Source organism: Capricornis sumatraensis, chromosome 16 (genome assembly GCF_032405125.1).
Source record: "Capricornis sumatraensis isolate serow.1 chromosome 16, serow.2, whole genome shotgun sequence".
Classification (NCBI taxonomy): Eukaryota; Metazoa; Chordata; class Mammalia; order Artiodactyla; family Bovidae; genus Capricornis; species Capricornis sumatraensis.
This window is the reverse complement of record NC_091084.1, coordinates 55,108,707-55,122,131: the sequence shown is the minus strand read 5'-3', so window position 1 is coordinate 55,122,131 and position 13,425 is coordinate 55,108,707. Positions and strand designations below refer to the sequence as shown.

At 54.6% G+C, this 13,425-nt stretch overlaps 1 protein-coding gene across 3 annotated transcripts in view; it reads left to right on the top strand.

The window, feature by feature from the left end:
* ARRB1 (arrestin beta 1) overlaps positions 1-7,829 on the top strand; it is a 71,512-nt gene extending 63,683 nt beyond the window's left edge. The window contains exons 11-16 of one of the 3 annotated variants that reach the window (XM_068989342.1): positions 296-433; positions 1,733-1,816; positions 3,033-3,056; positions 5,206-5,276; positions 6,070-6,121; positions 7,426-7,829. In XM_068989342.1, coding sequence (XP_068845443.1) covers positions 296-433; positions 1,733-1,816; positions 3,033-3,056; positions 5,206-5,276; positions 6,070-6,121; positions 7,426-7,537 — 481 coding nt within the window. In that variant the 3' untranslated portion in view covers positions 7,538-7,829. The remainder of the gene's footprint in view (positions 1-295; positions 434-1,732; positions 1,817-3,032; positions 3,057-5,205; positions 5,277-6,069; positions 6,122-7,425) is intronic. The other 2 variants (XM_068989343.1, XM_068989344.1) reach the window with 2 other exon arrangements.
* The last annotated feature ends 5,596 nt before the right edge of the window (positions 7,830-13,425 follow it).

Genomic DNA, 13,425 nt, shown 5'->3' with positions numbered 1-13,425 from the left:
ATCCTAGTCATACAGCACAGGGCCAAACAGTACAATGAATTTTTAAAAACTTGCAGCTGCTTAGAGACCACGAATGAAGTTGATGGATCACCCCAGAGTCCCTGTTGTTTGCATGTGGAGCAGAGATGTCCCCTTTTGGGTGGCAGTGGTCTCCCTGCCAGAGCTGGGCCTAAAGGTGGGCCCTTCACAGGGGAGGGAGGCTTAGAGCAGGGCTGGGCTCTGTGTCCTGGGTGGGCCGGGGGTGAGGCTGGGGTTGGCTCTGGGGGCATCTCCACACTAGTCCCCTTCTTTCCAGTGACACAGTGGCACCCAGCTCTACGTTCTGCAAAGTCTACACGCTGACCCCCTTCCTGGCCAACAATCGAGAGAAGCGGGGCCTCGCCCTGGACGGGAAGCTCAAACACGAGGACACAAACCTGGCCTCCAGCACCCTGTGAGGACCCACCCTCCCTAGTCCCAGGCTCCCCACTGTGTGTTAGTCGCTCAGTCGTGTCTGACTCTTTGTGACCCCATGGACTGCAGCCTGCCAGGCTCCTCTGTCTGTGGGATTTTCCAGGCAAGAACACTGGAGTCGGTTGTCGTGCCCTCCTCCAGGGGATCTTCCCCACCCAGGGATCAAAGCCAGGTCTTCTGCATTGGAGGCAGATTCTTTACCATCCTCCCCCAAATGGATCCACACCCACCTTGGTCCCAGCAGGGCCAGCACAGGCTCAGGCTACCCTCTCCCTGACCATTGCCGGGGCAGTCCTCATGAGCTTGAACTGCCAGGGAAGCTGTCGCCCAATCCCACCCCTCTCCAGGGGTGCCCAGAGAACACGATGGACCACTCCACCCGGCACCCTTAGTCAGTGCCTTGCCCTGGGGAGGGTGACATGGAGAGGCTTTGTGCAGGAGGCAGCTGCTCCTGACCTGGTCGTGTCTTCAGCTGGATAGAGTGCGTCCCTGAGGCAGAGCAAGGCTGGAAAGAAGGATGGAAAGAAGGAAGGAAGGGCAGGAGGGGCTTCTGGAAGGGTCCTAGGAGGAGAGGATGAATGAGGATGGGTCTGGGAGTCCAGAGAGATGAGGGTGGTGAGCTGGGCTCAACCACATGTGGAGGTGTTTTGGAAGGAAGGGATCCCAGGGATCTTACCCCAAGGTCACCACTGCCTCTCTGAGGCCACCCTGCTCTAATGGACACCGGGGGTTATGAGGACCCCTCTTGCCCTGCCTGCTGAGGCCTGGCCCTTCCTGGGACCTGACCCACCTCTGCAGCGCCTCTGCTCGGGATTCTAGCCCATACGCTGTCTCACCCGCCCCTGCGTGTGCTACCCACTTCCCTCTTCTTCCCTGACTCAAATCCTACTTGCCTTCAACACCTAGTGAGCGCACCGCCTCCTGCAGGGTCTTTCCCCGTGCAGGCTCCCCTCCCTTCGTCTGCCCACTGCCCTCTCCTCTCTGCCAGCAGCAAGAGAAGGGGAAGCCACCCAGCAGGAAGAGCCCAGCCCTCACCTCCTTGCTGGGACTCGCTCCGGGAGGGAAGGAGCTGGTTCCCAGCGCAGCACAGCCAGACTTGGGGCCCAGCGCTCTGAGTTCTTGCTCCCCAAGGGCAGGCCTCGCCTTTCTCACACACTGGGCTCCGCCTGCACCTGGTGGCTGAGTGGTCAGGAGAGGGACCTGCGGCACTGCCCTGGCGCACCCCATCCTGCCGTGTCTCACAAGACCCATGAACCAGCTTCCCTACGTCGCCTTGCAGGTTGAGGGAAGGAGCCAACCGGGAGATCCTGGGCATCATTGTTTCCTACAAAGTGAAGGTGAAGCTGGTGGTGTCTCGTGGTGGGTGAGTGCTCCAGCCCAGCCCAGACCCCAAAGGGTGGGCGGGAAGGTCCCTGATGGCCACACCCAGTGCCCCATTCTGCCTGCTTGCTGGATCTTGCCTTGTTCCTCTTCCTTCTCCTGTACCCTTTTTCCTTCCTGCTTCAGAGGCTTTCAGCTCCTCTCTTTTCCTCCCCTCTTTGTCCCCTCCCCCTTTTCTTCTTCCTCCTCTTTTACCTCCTCCTCCTCCTCTTCCCCGTCCCTGGTCTGGGCACGTGGGAGGTGGCGGGAACTTCCTAAGAGTTTGTGCTGTGGGGTTTCCAAGGGGTGCTGTGCCCCTCATCACATCTCAGGGCACAGCACCCACCATACCCCTACTTATGCCCAGGCTGATCTGCTGGGGAAGCGGCTCAAGGAGCTCAGAATCCCAGAGCTGGGTTGAGGGTGCTCTGACTGTCCCGTTTTACAGACAGGGAAACAGAGGCCAAAACAGTTCCCCACACATTTCCCGAAATCTCCTTCTCTAACCTCAGGTCACAGGCTGGGTGCTGGGGTAACGACAGTAAACCAAACATATTCCCTGATCAGAGCAGAGTCGGGTGGAAGCCCAGAAAGAACTCGCGCTTTTCCCCATATACTGAGCCAATAGGTTGTTATCAACCTAGAACTGGGATTTCTAATTTGTCAGAGGGATTTTTTTTAATTCATAAATTTCTTTGAAAAGATTGGAAAGCTAGTAGCATTAGACATCAAGTCTCCTTTATTTTTAGAATAATGCCTCCTGTGGTGGTGGTGTATAATACTGGCCATGTATTACAGGACCTCTCAGAACTGCAGATCTCAAATCCTGTGTCCTCTGACTCTTGCAAGACCCTGGGGTCTTGTGCCTCAGGCTCCTTCTTGAGGCATCCTCAGGACATCCTAAAGTACTTCCTTCTGCCATTGGATAGCCCCAGCTTCCCCAGAGCCGGCAGCACAGGGCTGAACTTGTGTGTCTCCTTTACAGATGAGGACCCTGGGGCTGCCCTCGCAGGGAGTTTGGCTGAACCGGGCCTGTTCAGTCCCCCTGGCAGGGCTCACACCACTTCTGTATATCCCTGATGAGCGGTTATACCTGGGGTGGGTGGAGTGTGTCCCTGGGTCTAATCTACCCCAAAGTGTGGTGAATGAACTTGCTTTCTGTTTTCTTCCTCTCTGAACTCTCTCCTGACCACTTCTCCCGCCTCCTCTGACCCACCCAGCCTGTTGGGAGATCTTGCATCCAGGTAAAGCCCCTCCCTTCAACCTGATCAACCCACCTTCCTGAAGGGCCCAGAGAGCATTGTCCTGACTGTCCAGAGCCATGGGCCCTGGGTAGGAAGGACTCTTAGCACTCAGTTTTTTGATTGCCAGGCTCAGGCACGTGTGGGGACTAGGACTCTCTCCGGAGGGGCTGGGGCGGTGCGGTTTCTCCTTTCAAACCTTGCCCTGCTCTTCCATCCCATCCAAGTGACAAGGACCTTTGCAGACAGCAAAGTGGGCTTCGGTGATCTGGGAGTGGCCCCCAGTCAGTCTGTTTTACAGGATGTTTTGGATAAACTCAGGCTTCGTGGCTTTCAAACCCTTCTACATGAATGAGAACTAACTGCTGGCTGAGTGTTGCTCAGAAGTCCTGAGGAGCTCTGCTTCTGTAGACAAGACTCCTTGGAACCAGCTGGATCCGCATGCATTTTCCACAAATTCATGTGCTCCAAACCCAGTGGCTTTGCTTCCTCCTGTCCCAGGAAGCTAATATTGCTCATCCCAAGAAACCTTAGTCCGTTAGGAGAAGTGAAATTAATTCAATTCAACTTGATTCAATCTAATTCAGTAAGGAGTTCTTGAACCCAGACTTGAGCCTAGCCTCGAGAGGGAGACTGAGGTCCTAGAGAGGAATCAGACACACTCCCTGCCCATGATTGCTTGTCACCTGGTGGAAGGAAGGGTAAGGTCCACATTCTTCCATCCATATTCCAAATGGTGGTCTCAGTCTTCCACCAGCTTCCATTTTGATAGCTCACTTTTCCAAGTGAACTGAAGAAGCTGTCCTCTATGGAAGCAAAAAACAAAACCAAAGTCAAAGAAAAAAGCCACATTGTTTCAATAGCTTTATGAAACCTCCATGTCCCTGTTGAGGGGAAGTCATGATTCTGGCAGGCACAAGCCTCACAGTTTAACCAAGCCTTTTACCTACATTACCTCCTGGAAGTGGTTCTGGAAGGTGAGTAGAGTTAGCACTGTTTTCTAGGTGAGCTCAGTGAGACTTAAAGATGTAAACTGCTCCTCAGTGAATAGAGGGGCTAGGGGAACATCCCTTCCTGGTTGTATAGTTGGTTCCCCTGACCACTTCATCCCTTGCCCCATCCTCCCCTCAACCCGGCCCTGGCAGCAAAGTCAGTAAGGTGATGTGCCTGGAGGTGCTCAAGGTTGACAGGGCCTCGTAGGGTGACTCTCCCCTGCAGAGTAGAGGAGCTTTCCAGGCTGCTTTCGTCCAGAGTGGAGAGAGAGGGTGGGTGGAATCACCTTCTCAGTTCTGAGTTGTTATCACACAGGGTTAAGGGTGTGAATTAGGGAGTCAGAATCCTCAGCCTGTCACTTTCTTTTAATAGCTGTAGAGCCTTGGACAAGGTATGTTTTCTCCTTGGTCTCAGTTTCCCAATCTGTACATTGGGTATAATAGTAGGGTTGTTGTGAAGATTAAAAAGAGTGACTCTAGAGTACTGCTTGGTGTAAAGTCAGCACCCTGTCAGTATCTGTTCTTGTTATTATTCTGTCAATCAGGGCCAAGGGCAGAGAAGCCTGGTCAGAAGCACTAGCCAGCAGCACCACCTCTTCCACCCTTCCACCCCCATAGGGCTTCAAGGCTCTGAGCACAGTGTAGACAACTCTGTGTAGACAACTGAGACCTGGGTCCAGCTTGAATTTGATTAAACTGCCCTCAGCAGTACATCATCTAGGGTGCAGGGGGCACTGTCATAGGCCCCCTGGAGATGTTGAGAGATAGGAGAGTGAGGGTGAGAGGAGTTTCAATCAGGAAGTTGAGAAGGGCAGTGGCAGGGGAGGCTGGGCTGTGACCATTGGAGGTCCGCAGGATCTTGGGGCCCCTCTGGAGCCACCCGGTAAGCATGCTCACTGCCCCGTGCCACCTCCCAGCTCATGGGAATTCAAGGAGCCTTCTCGGGGAAGGGGAAGTTTCCACTTCTTTCAGGAGCCAGAAGAGGTATCCCAGATAGGCTGATGCTCAGAGAGTGGTGGGACCGGGGCTTGGGGCCAGATTTCCTGCCACTTGGTCCAGAGCTACCTCCTCTGATCACAAAACCTTTCCCAGTCCTCAGACTGATGGGGCATTGAGTCTGGGATTGGACTCAAGGCTCAACCTGTCTGGGTCTCTTTCAGCGATGTGGCCGTGGAACTGCCTTTCACCCTAATGCACCCCAAGCCCAAAGAGGAACCCCCACATCGGGAAGGTAAGCAGAATCTGTGGGTTCCTGGGATAGGGTTTCCCTGTCACCCCACCTCTCACTGAGTCAGCCTTCAGCCCAGGGTCACCCCTCTTCCCCAGTTCACAGGATCTTTTGTGAGGCCCACACTCCTATTTGTATCTGACTCCCCAGTAGACAGAAAGGTCTGGCTCTGTTCTCTGTGGGCTGGGGGTGGTGAGGGTGGTGGGAAGGGCCATGTCAGGAGCCCTTGTCTCGCATCCAGGGACAGTTGAAGGGTCTGCATGGATAGGATGATATCTGGGCACACCATCCCGGTGATATTTCCAAGTGATACCAGATTGGTCATATTTCATTAAACCTAAGACTGTTTCAGTCAAAAGAGACATTATAGCACTTACTACAAAGAAAGAAAAATGTCCCCATAATTAAACTATGACATGCCAATGACTGTAAAACAAACCGCAAGTTCAGAGATGTGAAAATGTGAGTAAATAGTTATATTAGAGTTAGTGAGTCAGGCATGCAGCAAATGAATCTCAGTTGTGTTGGAGACATGCCAAAAAGAGCAGGGTCCAGAGATTTTCCCTTCCCCTGGCGCTGCTCCCTGGCCCTCCTTGGCTCTCCCTGGACCCTCCTCCCTGCATTTAAGCTGATGTGAGGTGTTTCTGAGACCAGGGACCAGCCCTGGCTTCCTCACTCCCGCTTTTTCCTTTCCCTCCCCTACCTTAGCTTAGTGGTCCCGGGGTGAGGACCTGTGCCCACCTGCCCCCCACTCACTCGCCAGTAACCCGTGGGCGGTCATCTGCCCTGTGTTTAGTTCCAGAGCACGAGACGCCAGTAGATACCAATCTCATAGAACTTGACACCAAGTAAGCAGAACCCTGCCTGCAGACATGGGCGGGGTGGGCCTTGGGAGGTGGGCGGGGCTGCCTGGTTATATGCATTTATGCTAATTAACCCCGAGGAGCAGCGGTCTAACCCGTCTGCTGAGAGCTGCCTCTGCTCGCCTCTTCAGCAACCCGCTTGCCTGCATGTGACTTGAAGGACCCTCGGTGCCTGTTCCTCTTCCTCCTGCCTTGGTGGGGTCTGTCTTCCTCCCTCGTCCTTGCACGTCCGTCAGTCCGTCAGTCCATTCGTCCATCCACAGCACCTGCTCGGCTGACACAGGGCTGGTTTGTGGCCCTGGGCTGGGACCCTCCTACTTGGCTGGTGTCCAGCCAGTGGAATCAGGCTGTGGGGTGGGGAAGGTTCTGGGGATCTTCTTGTTTCTGACTCGTGAGGACCAGTATGGATGGCCCTGTGGTCAAAGGCTGTCACCTCACAGGACAGTGGCCAGAGGGGAGGACCTGGGCAAACATGAACCACCTCCAGGTCCAAGCAGCTTTCTCGCTCCAGCTCCAAATCTATGCTTCCTTTGTCCTCTAGGAGATGTGTCGGGTCTTAAGTCAGCCCATGGAGGATACCCCGTGCAGTTGGCTGAATTCTGTGGGGCTGGGGCCTGGAGAGTGGGCCCATGTGGACATGTTTTATTAGTAGAAGGGAGCTCACTGTTCTTAGAGGCAGCCCCTCTGGAACCCCTCTCAGGCACCCTCTTTCTCCACTCATATTTTTTCCGTTCCCTACCCTTATTGGGCTTTGCCTAGTCCCCACCCCAGCCCCCACAGACCCTGTGTATCCAAGATCCCTCAGGGTAGAATGTGAGCTGACATTTCCTTGGAGAAAGGGCCTTTGGGGTTTTCTCAGAAAACAGGAGTGCTTCCTGAGGGTAGTTCTTTGGGTGGGGGCGTGTTCTTGGGGGACTCAGAATATGCTGTGAAACTGCTGTCGGCCTGGCCTCTTTGTGGAAATAAGTTCCTCCTCTGGCCCTAACCCTGCCTCACTCCCTGCCCCCACCCACAATTTGATGTGTGCCTGAACCCCAGCTTCTCAAGAGCTGGGTCGATTTCCAGCCCTTAGCAAACTCAGGCCTCCCTCTGGTATTTCTGCAACTGGCTGGTCCCACTGTCATTGATGGGCATCCAGATGTGCTGGCCTGGCAGGCCTTTCTATCCAAGACCAGTCCCAGAGGCTGGCCTCTGGGTCCTGCTGGGCTGTGCAGGCCCTCCGACCCCTCTGGGTAAGCCTCCTCTCCCTGCCCTGCAAACATGCCTGTTTTCCTTGTCTTTCCCACCAGCGATGACGACATTGTGTTTGAGGACTTTGCCCGCCAGAGACTAAAAGGCATGAAGGATGACAAGGAGGAAGAGGAGGATGGTACCGGCTCTCCGCGGCTCAACGACAGATAGACTGGGGCTGCCCTCCCTCCGGGCAGCTCCAGGTCCACTCTCATGCGCTAGGATGCTTGTTTGTCTTCTTCCTGTCCTGGCTCCCCCTCCCCTTTGTTCTTCCAGTTTCTACCAGGGGGCCCAGCGGTCTTCCAGGTCACAATGGGAACCCCTGGCCTCAGGATTGGCCCCCATCGCCATGCCAACTGGGCCACAGGCAGCACCCTCACCCTCTCACTGCATCACTTCTCCATCCTTCCTCTTTTCCTGTTGACCCCTAGACAGGCCAGCACGGCTCTGGCCTTAGAATTTGACTTGGGATGGGGAGCAGAAAGGGGAAGATGGGGCACAAGGGCTTGGCGGGGTGGGGATGGAGGCTCAAGACACGTGAGAGGATGTGGCCACTGTCCCGGGTGATGAATACAGTTCTGGCAGCTAAAACATGACCGCTTTGAAGGCCACGCTTCTCTGGCTGGGAGGGGACAGGCCCATGGATAGATTTTCCACACAGTTTTGCTCAAAGTTTGGACCCATCAAACACCTGTCTTCTTCCTCCCTCGTCCCTGCCCCCGTCCCTCTGTGACTGACAGTGACCTTGGTGAAGGTTTGTAGACCCCAGGAATGGAGCAAAGCATTTTGGCTGACTTTCTTACCAGCAGTTACCTAGTCTAAGGCAAGTCGTGTGAAGTAGCCCAAGTCTATGTCAGTATCATCAGGATGTAATATCCTAGCTGCCTGTATCTTGCGTGTGTGTCATCCGCAGATATGCACAGAGTGCAACAGAGAGAAGGGAGGGGCCTTCGGAAAGCACCAAGGTCTTGAGGAGGTGTCCTGAAGGGTGACTCTGAGATGGGGGTGGGGTGAGAAGATGAGAGTCTGCCCAGCTCCCTTCCTTAAGAGGGATCAGCGATCTGGTGGGAAGCAAGGCTGAAGGGCCAGAACGATTGAGGCCACCAATGTCTTCCTGCCCTTGCAGGTCTCCAGGGCTGGACTGGAAGAGAGCCCCTGAGACCACCGTGCCCACAGTCAAAGGGGGTCCTTCCGTAGAAGGTAGCAAGGTCCACTGAGTTGTCCTTACCTAAAAGGAAGGGGGACTCTTTTGTTTCCTTGGGGAGCTGATGACCACCCCCCGCCAATACACACACACTCACACACACACACACAGTGGTTCCCACTGTCATGGGTTTGCAGTACCCATGGGGTGATGTTGGTGTGATTAGGACACGGGGCATACTTCCAGGGCAATGGGGCAGGCAGACGATGAGGCAGAAAGTGTTAAAAGTTGTCTGTTTTTCTCTGACCTTTGATGCTCACTGCTGTGTGACTTTGGGCAAGTTCCTTTCCATCTCTGGGCCTCAGTACTTCACCTAGAAAACCAAGGGGTTCGAGCAGATGATCACAAAGGGCCCTCCCAGCTCTGGCTCCAAGAATTTGTGAACATTAGAGTTTCTGGTCTGGTGGGTGGAGCCAGAACCACTGATTCTGGTCTGTCTGCCACCAGTGAGGATTCACTGAACCCGAGGGGTGGCGGGGCAATAGAGGGCACCTAGCACCACCACCCTACACCCACTCCAGGCCGAAGAAGGGCCCTTCTAAGGTCCCTAGACCGGGCCAGGGTGAGGGGTTGCCTGATGTCAAGCTGTGGCTGTAGTTAGCATGAGCCGCTTGGCCCTAGGGACCAAGTGTTACAGAAGGTATTGTATTTGCTGAGGCGTGGCAGGGGGAGGGGAGGAGAGCTTGCGATAGACACGGTACTACTTCCCACCCTCTTTGGATGTCCTGAAGTTTGCCTCACACCCAAGCAGATGTATTGATTAGCAGGGCAAGGGGACCTCTTCCTCCTTTCTGTCTGTGTCCCATACTTGTGAAAAGGGAGATGGCCAAGTTTTATTATACAAGCTGGATCTCAGCTCTTCAGTTCAGCCCCTCCTGGGATGGACTTTGCAACCCTTTTCCGTGGTGAAATTACCCAGTTCGTATGCCTGGCACTGCACCCCCGCCCTTCCGTGCTGAATCTCACTCCAGGGGCCCCCACTCCAGGTCAGAAACAAGCCAGCTTGGGACAGTCGCACCCCCCCAGTCAATGCTAGGGTCCCAGCTGCATCCGGTCCCTCCCAGAGCTTGCTGGACAGTTTGTACCTCATTGGGCAGCTGGAGAGTTAATGAACTGTTGGAACAAGGTGTGGCAAGCATACGCTCTTCAGCGTTGCCTTCTGGAACCTTTGGGGCTGGTACAAGACCCTTTAGGATGTGTGGTGATCACTTACCTACAAATAGACCTTTCTCCATGTCCCTAACGCAGGCACACAAAAGCTTTGTCAGGCTGGTTTCTTAATCTCCTTCCACCTCAAAATCACACTGACCATTTTGGGTTTATCACAGTGCTGAACTGAAATTTTCCAGCTGCAAAAAGCATCATGGGCCTATTTAACCTTTTATTTCCTCTTTGGGCCCAGGACTACAGAAGAGCAGTGGTCACGTTCACTTGGCTTAACCATGCTTGGTTGACAACTTCTCCACTTGGTGCTAAGCACTGGAGACGCAGTTGGGTCAGTCCCAGCCCCTGTCCTCAGAAAGTGGTCAAGGGGGAGTTACAGGGGAAGTGATGAGGGGCCATTGCCTTCAGGGCTCCATGGTTGCTGCTAGCCCGTACGGTGCCTTGATGTGAGTTAGAAACAGTGCCTCTTCGAGGTGGATTCAACCCACTTCGGAATGCACAGCTTCCCAAGTGGTCACAGGCCCCACATGTCCCTGAGCTGAGTGCCCTCCTGCATACCCACGCATGGCAGCACAGTGAACACTCAGGCTTCTTCCTGAGAAAGGCCCAGATGATCTTTCCAAGCCTCTGGTTGGCTCCATACCCCGCCCAATCCTGCAGCCCCTTCTCTGCAGGGCCCCTCTCCATCTGGAGTCAGCCTGTCCCGGGGAACCCCTGGAGTGAAACGGGGTGGGGAGCCCCACTCAGCTCCAGGCACCAGCCCACAGTCCTGGCGCTCTCTGTCCACACATTTGTGACCTGTGCTGACCACATCTCTCCACACTGAGATTTTGCAGTGGGTGGCATGTAGATAGCAGTCTGGGCAGGAAGAAAGAGCATGACCCGAGTGAAAGTCTACAGGCAGAGAGTCAGCTGGACTTCCTCACCTTCCCAACCAAGAGAGGAGTGCAGTCCTTGTGAAGATAAGGACTGAGTTCTTTGGCTGGACTCCACCGGCCTCCTTGGTCTCAGAGCCCAGACCGGCAAGGTGAGCTCACTTGGGTCTTGGTTCGCTGGGGGATTACTGACAAGCTGGTACCATATGGTGCAGTGAAGAGTACCCTGGCCCAGAAGTCCACGATGCCTCTCCCCACTGGCTGTCGCTGCGCAGCCGAGGAGCCTTGAATGTCTCATTCAACCCCCTGGGCTTGGTTTCTGTAATTGTAAAATGGGACAGTCATTTCTTTCCCACCCATCTCAAGGGACTTGTGAGGCCCAAAGGAGATGAAAATCAGTTCTGTAATCTGCAAATGGCTGCTCAGGCCGTGGCCTGCCACTGCACGGGAGCAGCCCAGGGTCACACAAGAAGTGTGGTGCCAGTTGAGCCCTCCCACCCGCCCCCTCCATCTCTTGCTCCCGTCTCACTTAGGTAGAGGTCAACCAGAATGAGAGGAGGCCAATTTGGCTTTGATGACCCAGATGAGAAGGAAATTCAGACACTGTTCAGGAATGCCTGCCCCCCCCCCTCCCCCGGCTGTGATCCCAGCAACCAAAACAGAGAGACATGGATAGTGTCAGTGATTGGGGAGCTGAGTACATCTTGGTGTCAGAGGCCAGGAAGGCTTGGATCAGATCCTAGGTTAGGAAGAGCCTCCAGCCCCCAGGCCTAGCGGGGCTGAACCGCCCACTACCCTGCTGAAGAACCCCAAGGGTGAGGTGGAATAGAAATTGCCTGCCCCTTCAAAGTGTCAGGCCCCCTCCAGGATCAACCAGAGCTGCCAATTGCCACTTCTTGGTGACACATGGGAGGGATTTGGGCTCAAGGAAAGCCCAGGCCTCTCAACTCTGAGATCTGAGTCCCAGCTGACTCATCCCTGGTGGTTTCAGCAGCCCACAGAGGCAGCTTCCCTCCTGCCAGCGACTGGGGACTGAGCATCCTCCACCCATCCTGGAGGAAGGCATTAGGCCCCAGTCTTGAACTCTCCTAGGGTCCTTTGGACATAGGCCTATAATCGTTCTGATGTTTTTAAAGTCAACATGGACCAAAACAGACTCTCCCCACCCTCAGGCGGAAGCCTGCCTTGGGCCTGGCAATTTGTCCTCCTGGCCCAGGCAGCTCCACCACTTGTCCTCCTTCCAGGACTGAAGGGGCCTAACTGTGGGGCAGGATCCCCACCTCTGCCACCAGTGCAGGCCCACTGCACAGTGGCGCCAGGGAGAGGCCCACTGAAGGGGGAGCATCCTCCCCCTCCACCACCCATCCCTCTCTTCCAACTCTTCACCCCAAAAGGGAAGTCAAAGCACAGGTCCCCGGGACCCATGATCCATAGACTCTGAAGCACTTGTTTCCTAACCAAGTGCTGTGGAACCCCTGTATTCCACAGAGCTCTGTCAGGGGCTGCTAAGGTGGGAAGATGGGGTGGAGGCAAAGGCTATGTCTCCAGCCCTCCCCACCCCCTCATTCCTACTTCCACCAGAACAGCTCTTCTTTTATCTGTCTTGCCTATCAAGGTTTCACCTTCAAACTTCTCTTGAAAAAAAAACTTCAAACCACCATTCTGAGGTTTGATCCTAGACCAGCAAGCACCGGTTCTATTCTTGCTTTTCATGTTGGAATGGCCCTAGTATTCCAATACAAAGTATCTTCGTATTGGAACTTGCATCACAGACCCAGGCCCAAACATTTGCTTATTCACACACACACACACATACACGTACACACATGTAAAAAACACGCAAACATTTGATGGTTTTGTAGCTCACCCCCACTGAAACTCTGGCCTGGGTTTGACTTGGGCGGGGTCCTGGTGCTGTGAGGATGGGTCTTGTCCCTGTTATTGGCCCAGGCAGTGTGGGGGACCATGAATGAAGCAAAGAGGCCCAGTCCCACTCCAGGACTTGTGTCTGTGCCCCAGTGTGACACCTGACTTTCCTGACCTGGGCCCATGAGATGAGAGAGGAGCAGTGTGATAGGAAGAGAAAATAGAGTTGGGTTCCTCTTTAATATACAGCCAGGTGGAGGAAAGTCCAGATTTCAAAAAAGAAATGCTGAGGGACGACTTTATGACCAAAGTCCCTCCTATGAAGGCAGGATTCCTCCAGATGCCCTTTAAGCAGCAAATCTCCCTGAAGCAATTCTAATAGGATTTGTTCCCACATTTGCAATCAACTGAGTGTGTGGGCTACAGGCGGGTCCCTGAAGAGAGGCTGGTTCCCCCACCTGCCATCCCCTGAATTCTCTTCTTGCTGGCCTGCCCCTCTGCCCAGGTCCCTCACCAGGGCTGACTGAGAGGGGGGCACTTTAGGGAGACCTGGACCAGCCCTTGACACAGAATCCTGCCTGGCCCCCACCCAGGGAATCCCAGGTGAAAATGTGAGACTTAGGACACAGCAAGCCACGTGGCATGGGAGGAAAAGTGCCAAGTGCTATTCTGTGTTCAGTCCAAGTGTGCCCTTGAGGTCCTGACGTCAGTTCCCGCTTGTGTAAGGTGGAGATAGTGTCAGGCTTTGCCCGCCTCAAAGGGATTCCTGCAAGGGTCATGGGAGAGGTGGGTATGGAGGGGGACTCCCAAACTCAGGATGCATCATGCCCTGCTCTGCAGATCCAAGAGCACTTGGGATCCGTGTAGGATGACCATCTTCCTGGAGCATCTCTGCTCAGTGTTGGGGTCTAGCCACAGCTGGGGGAGGGGGCTGCCTCTTCCTTCCCAGT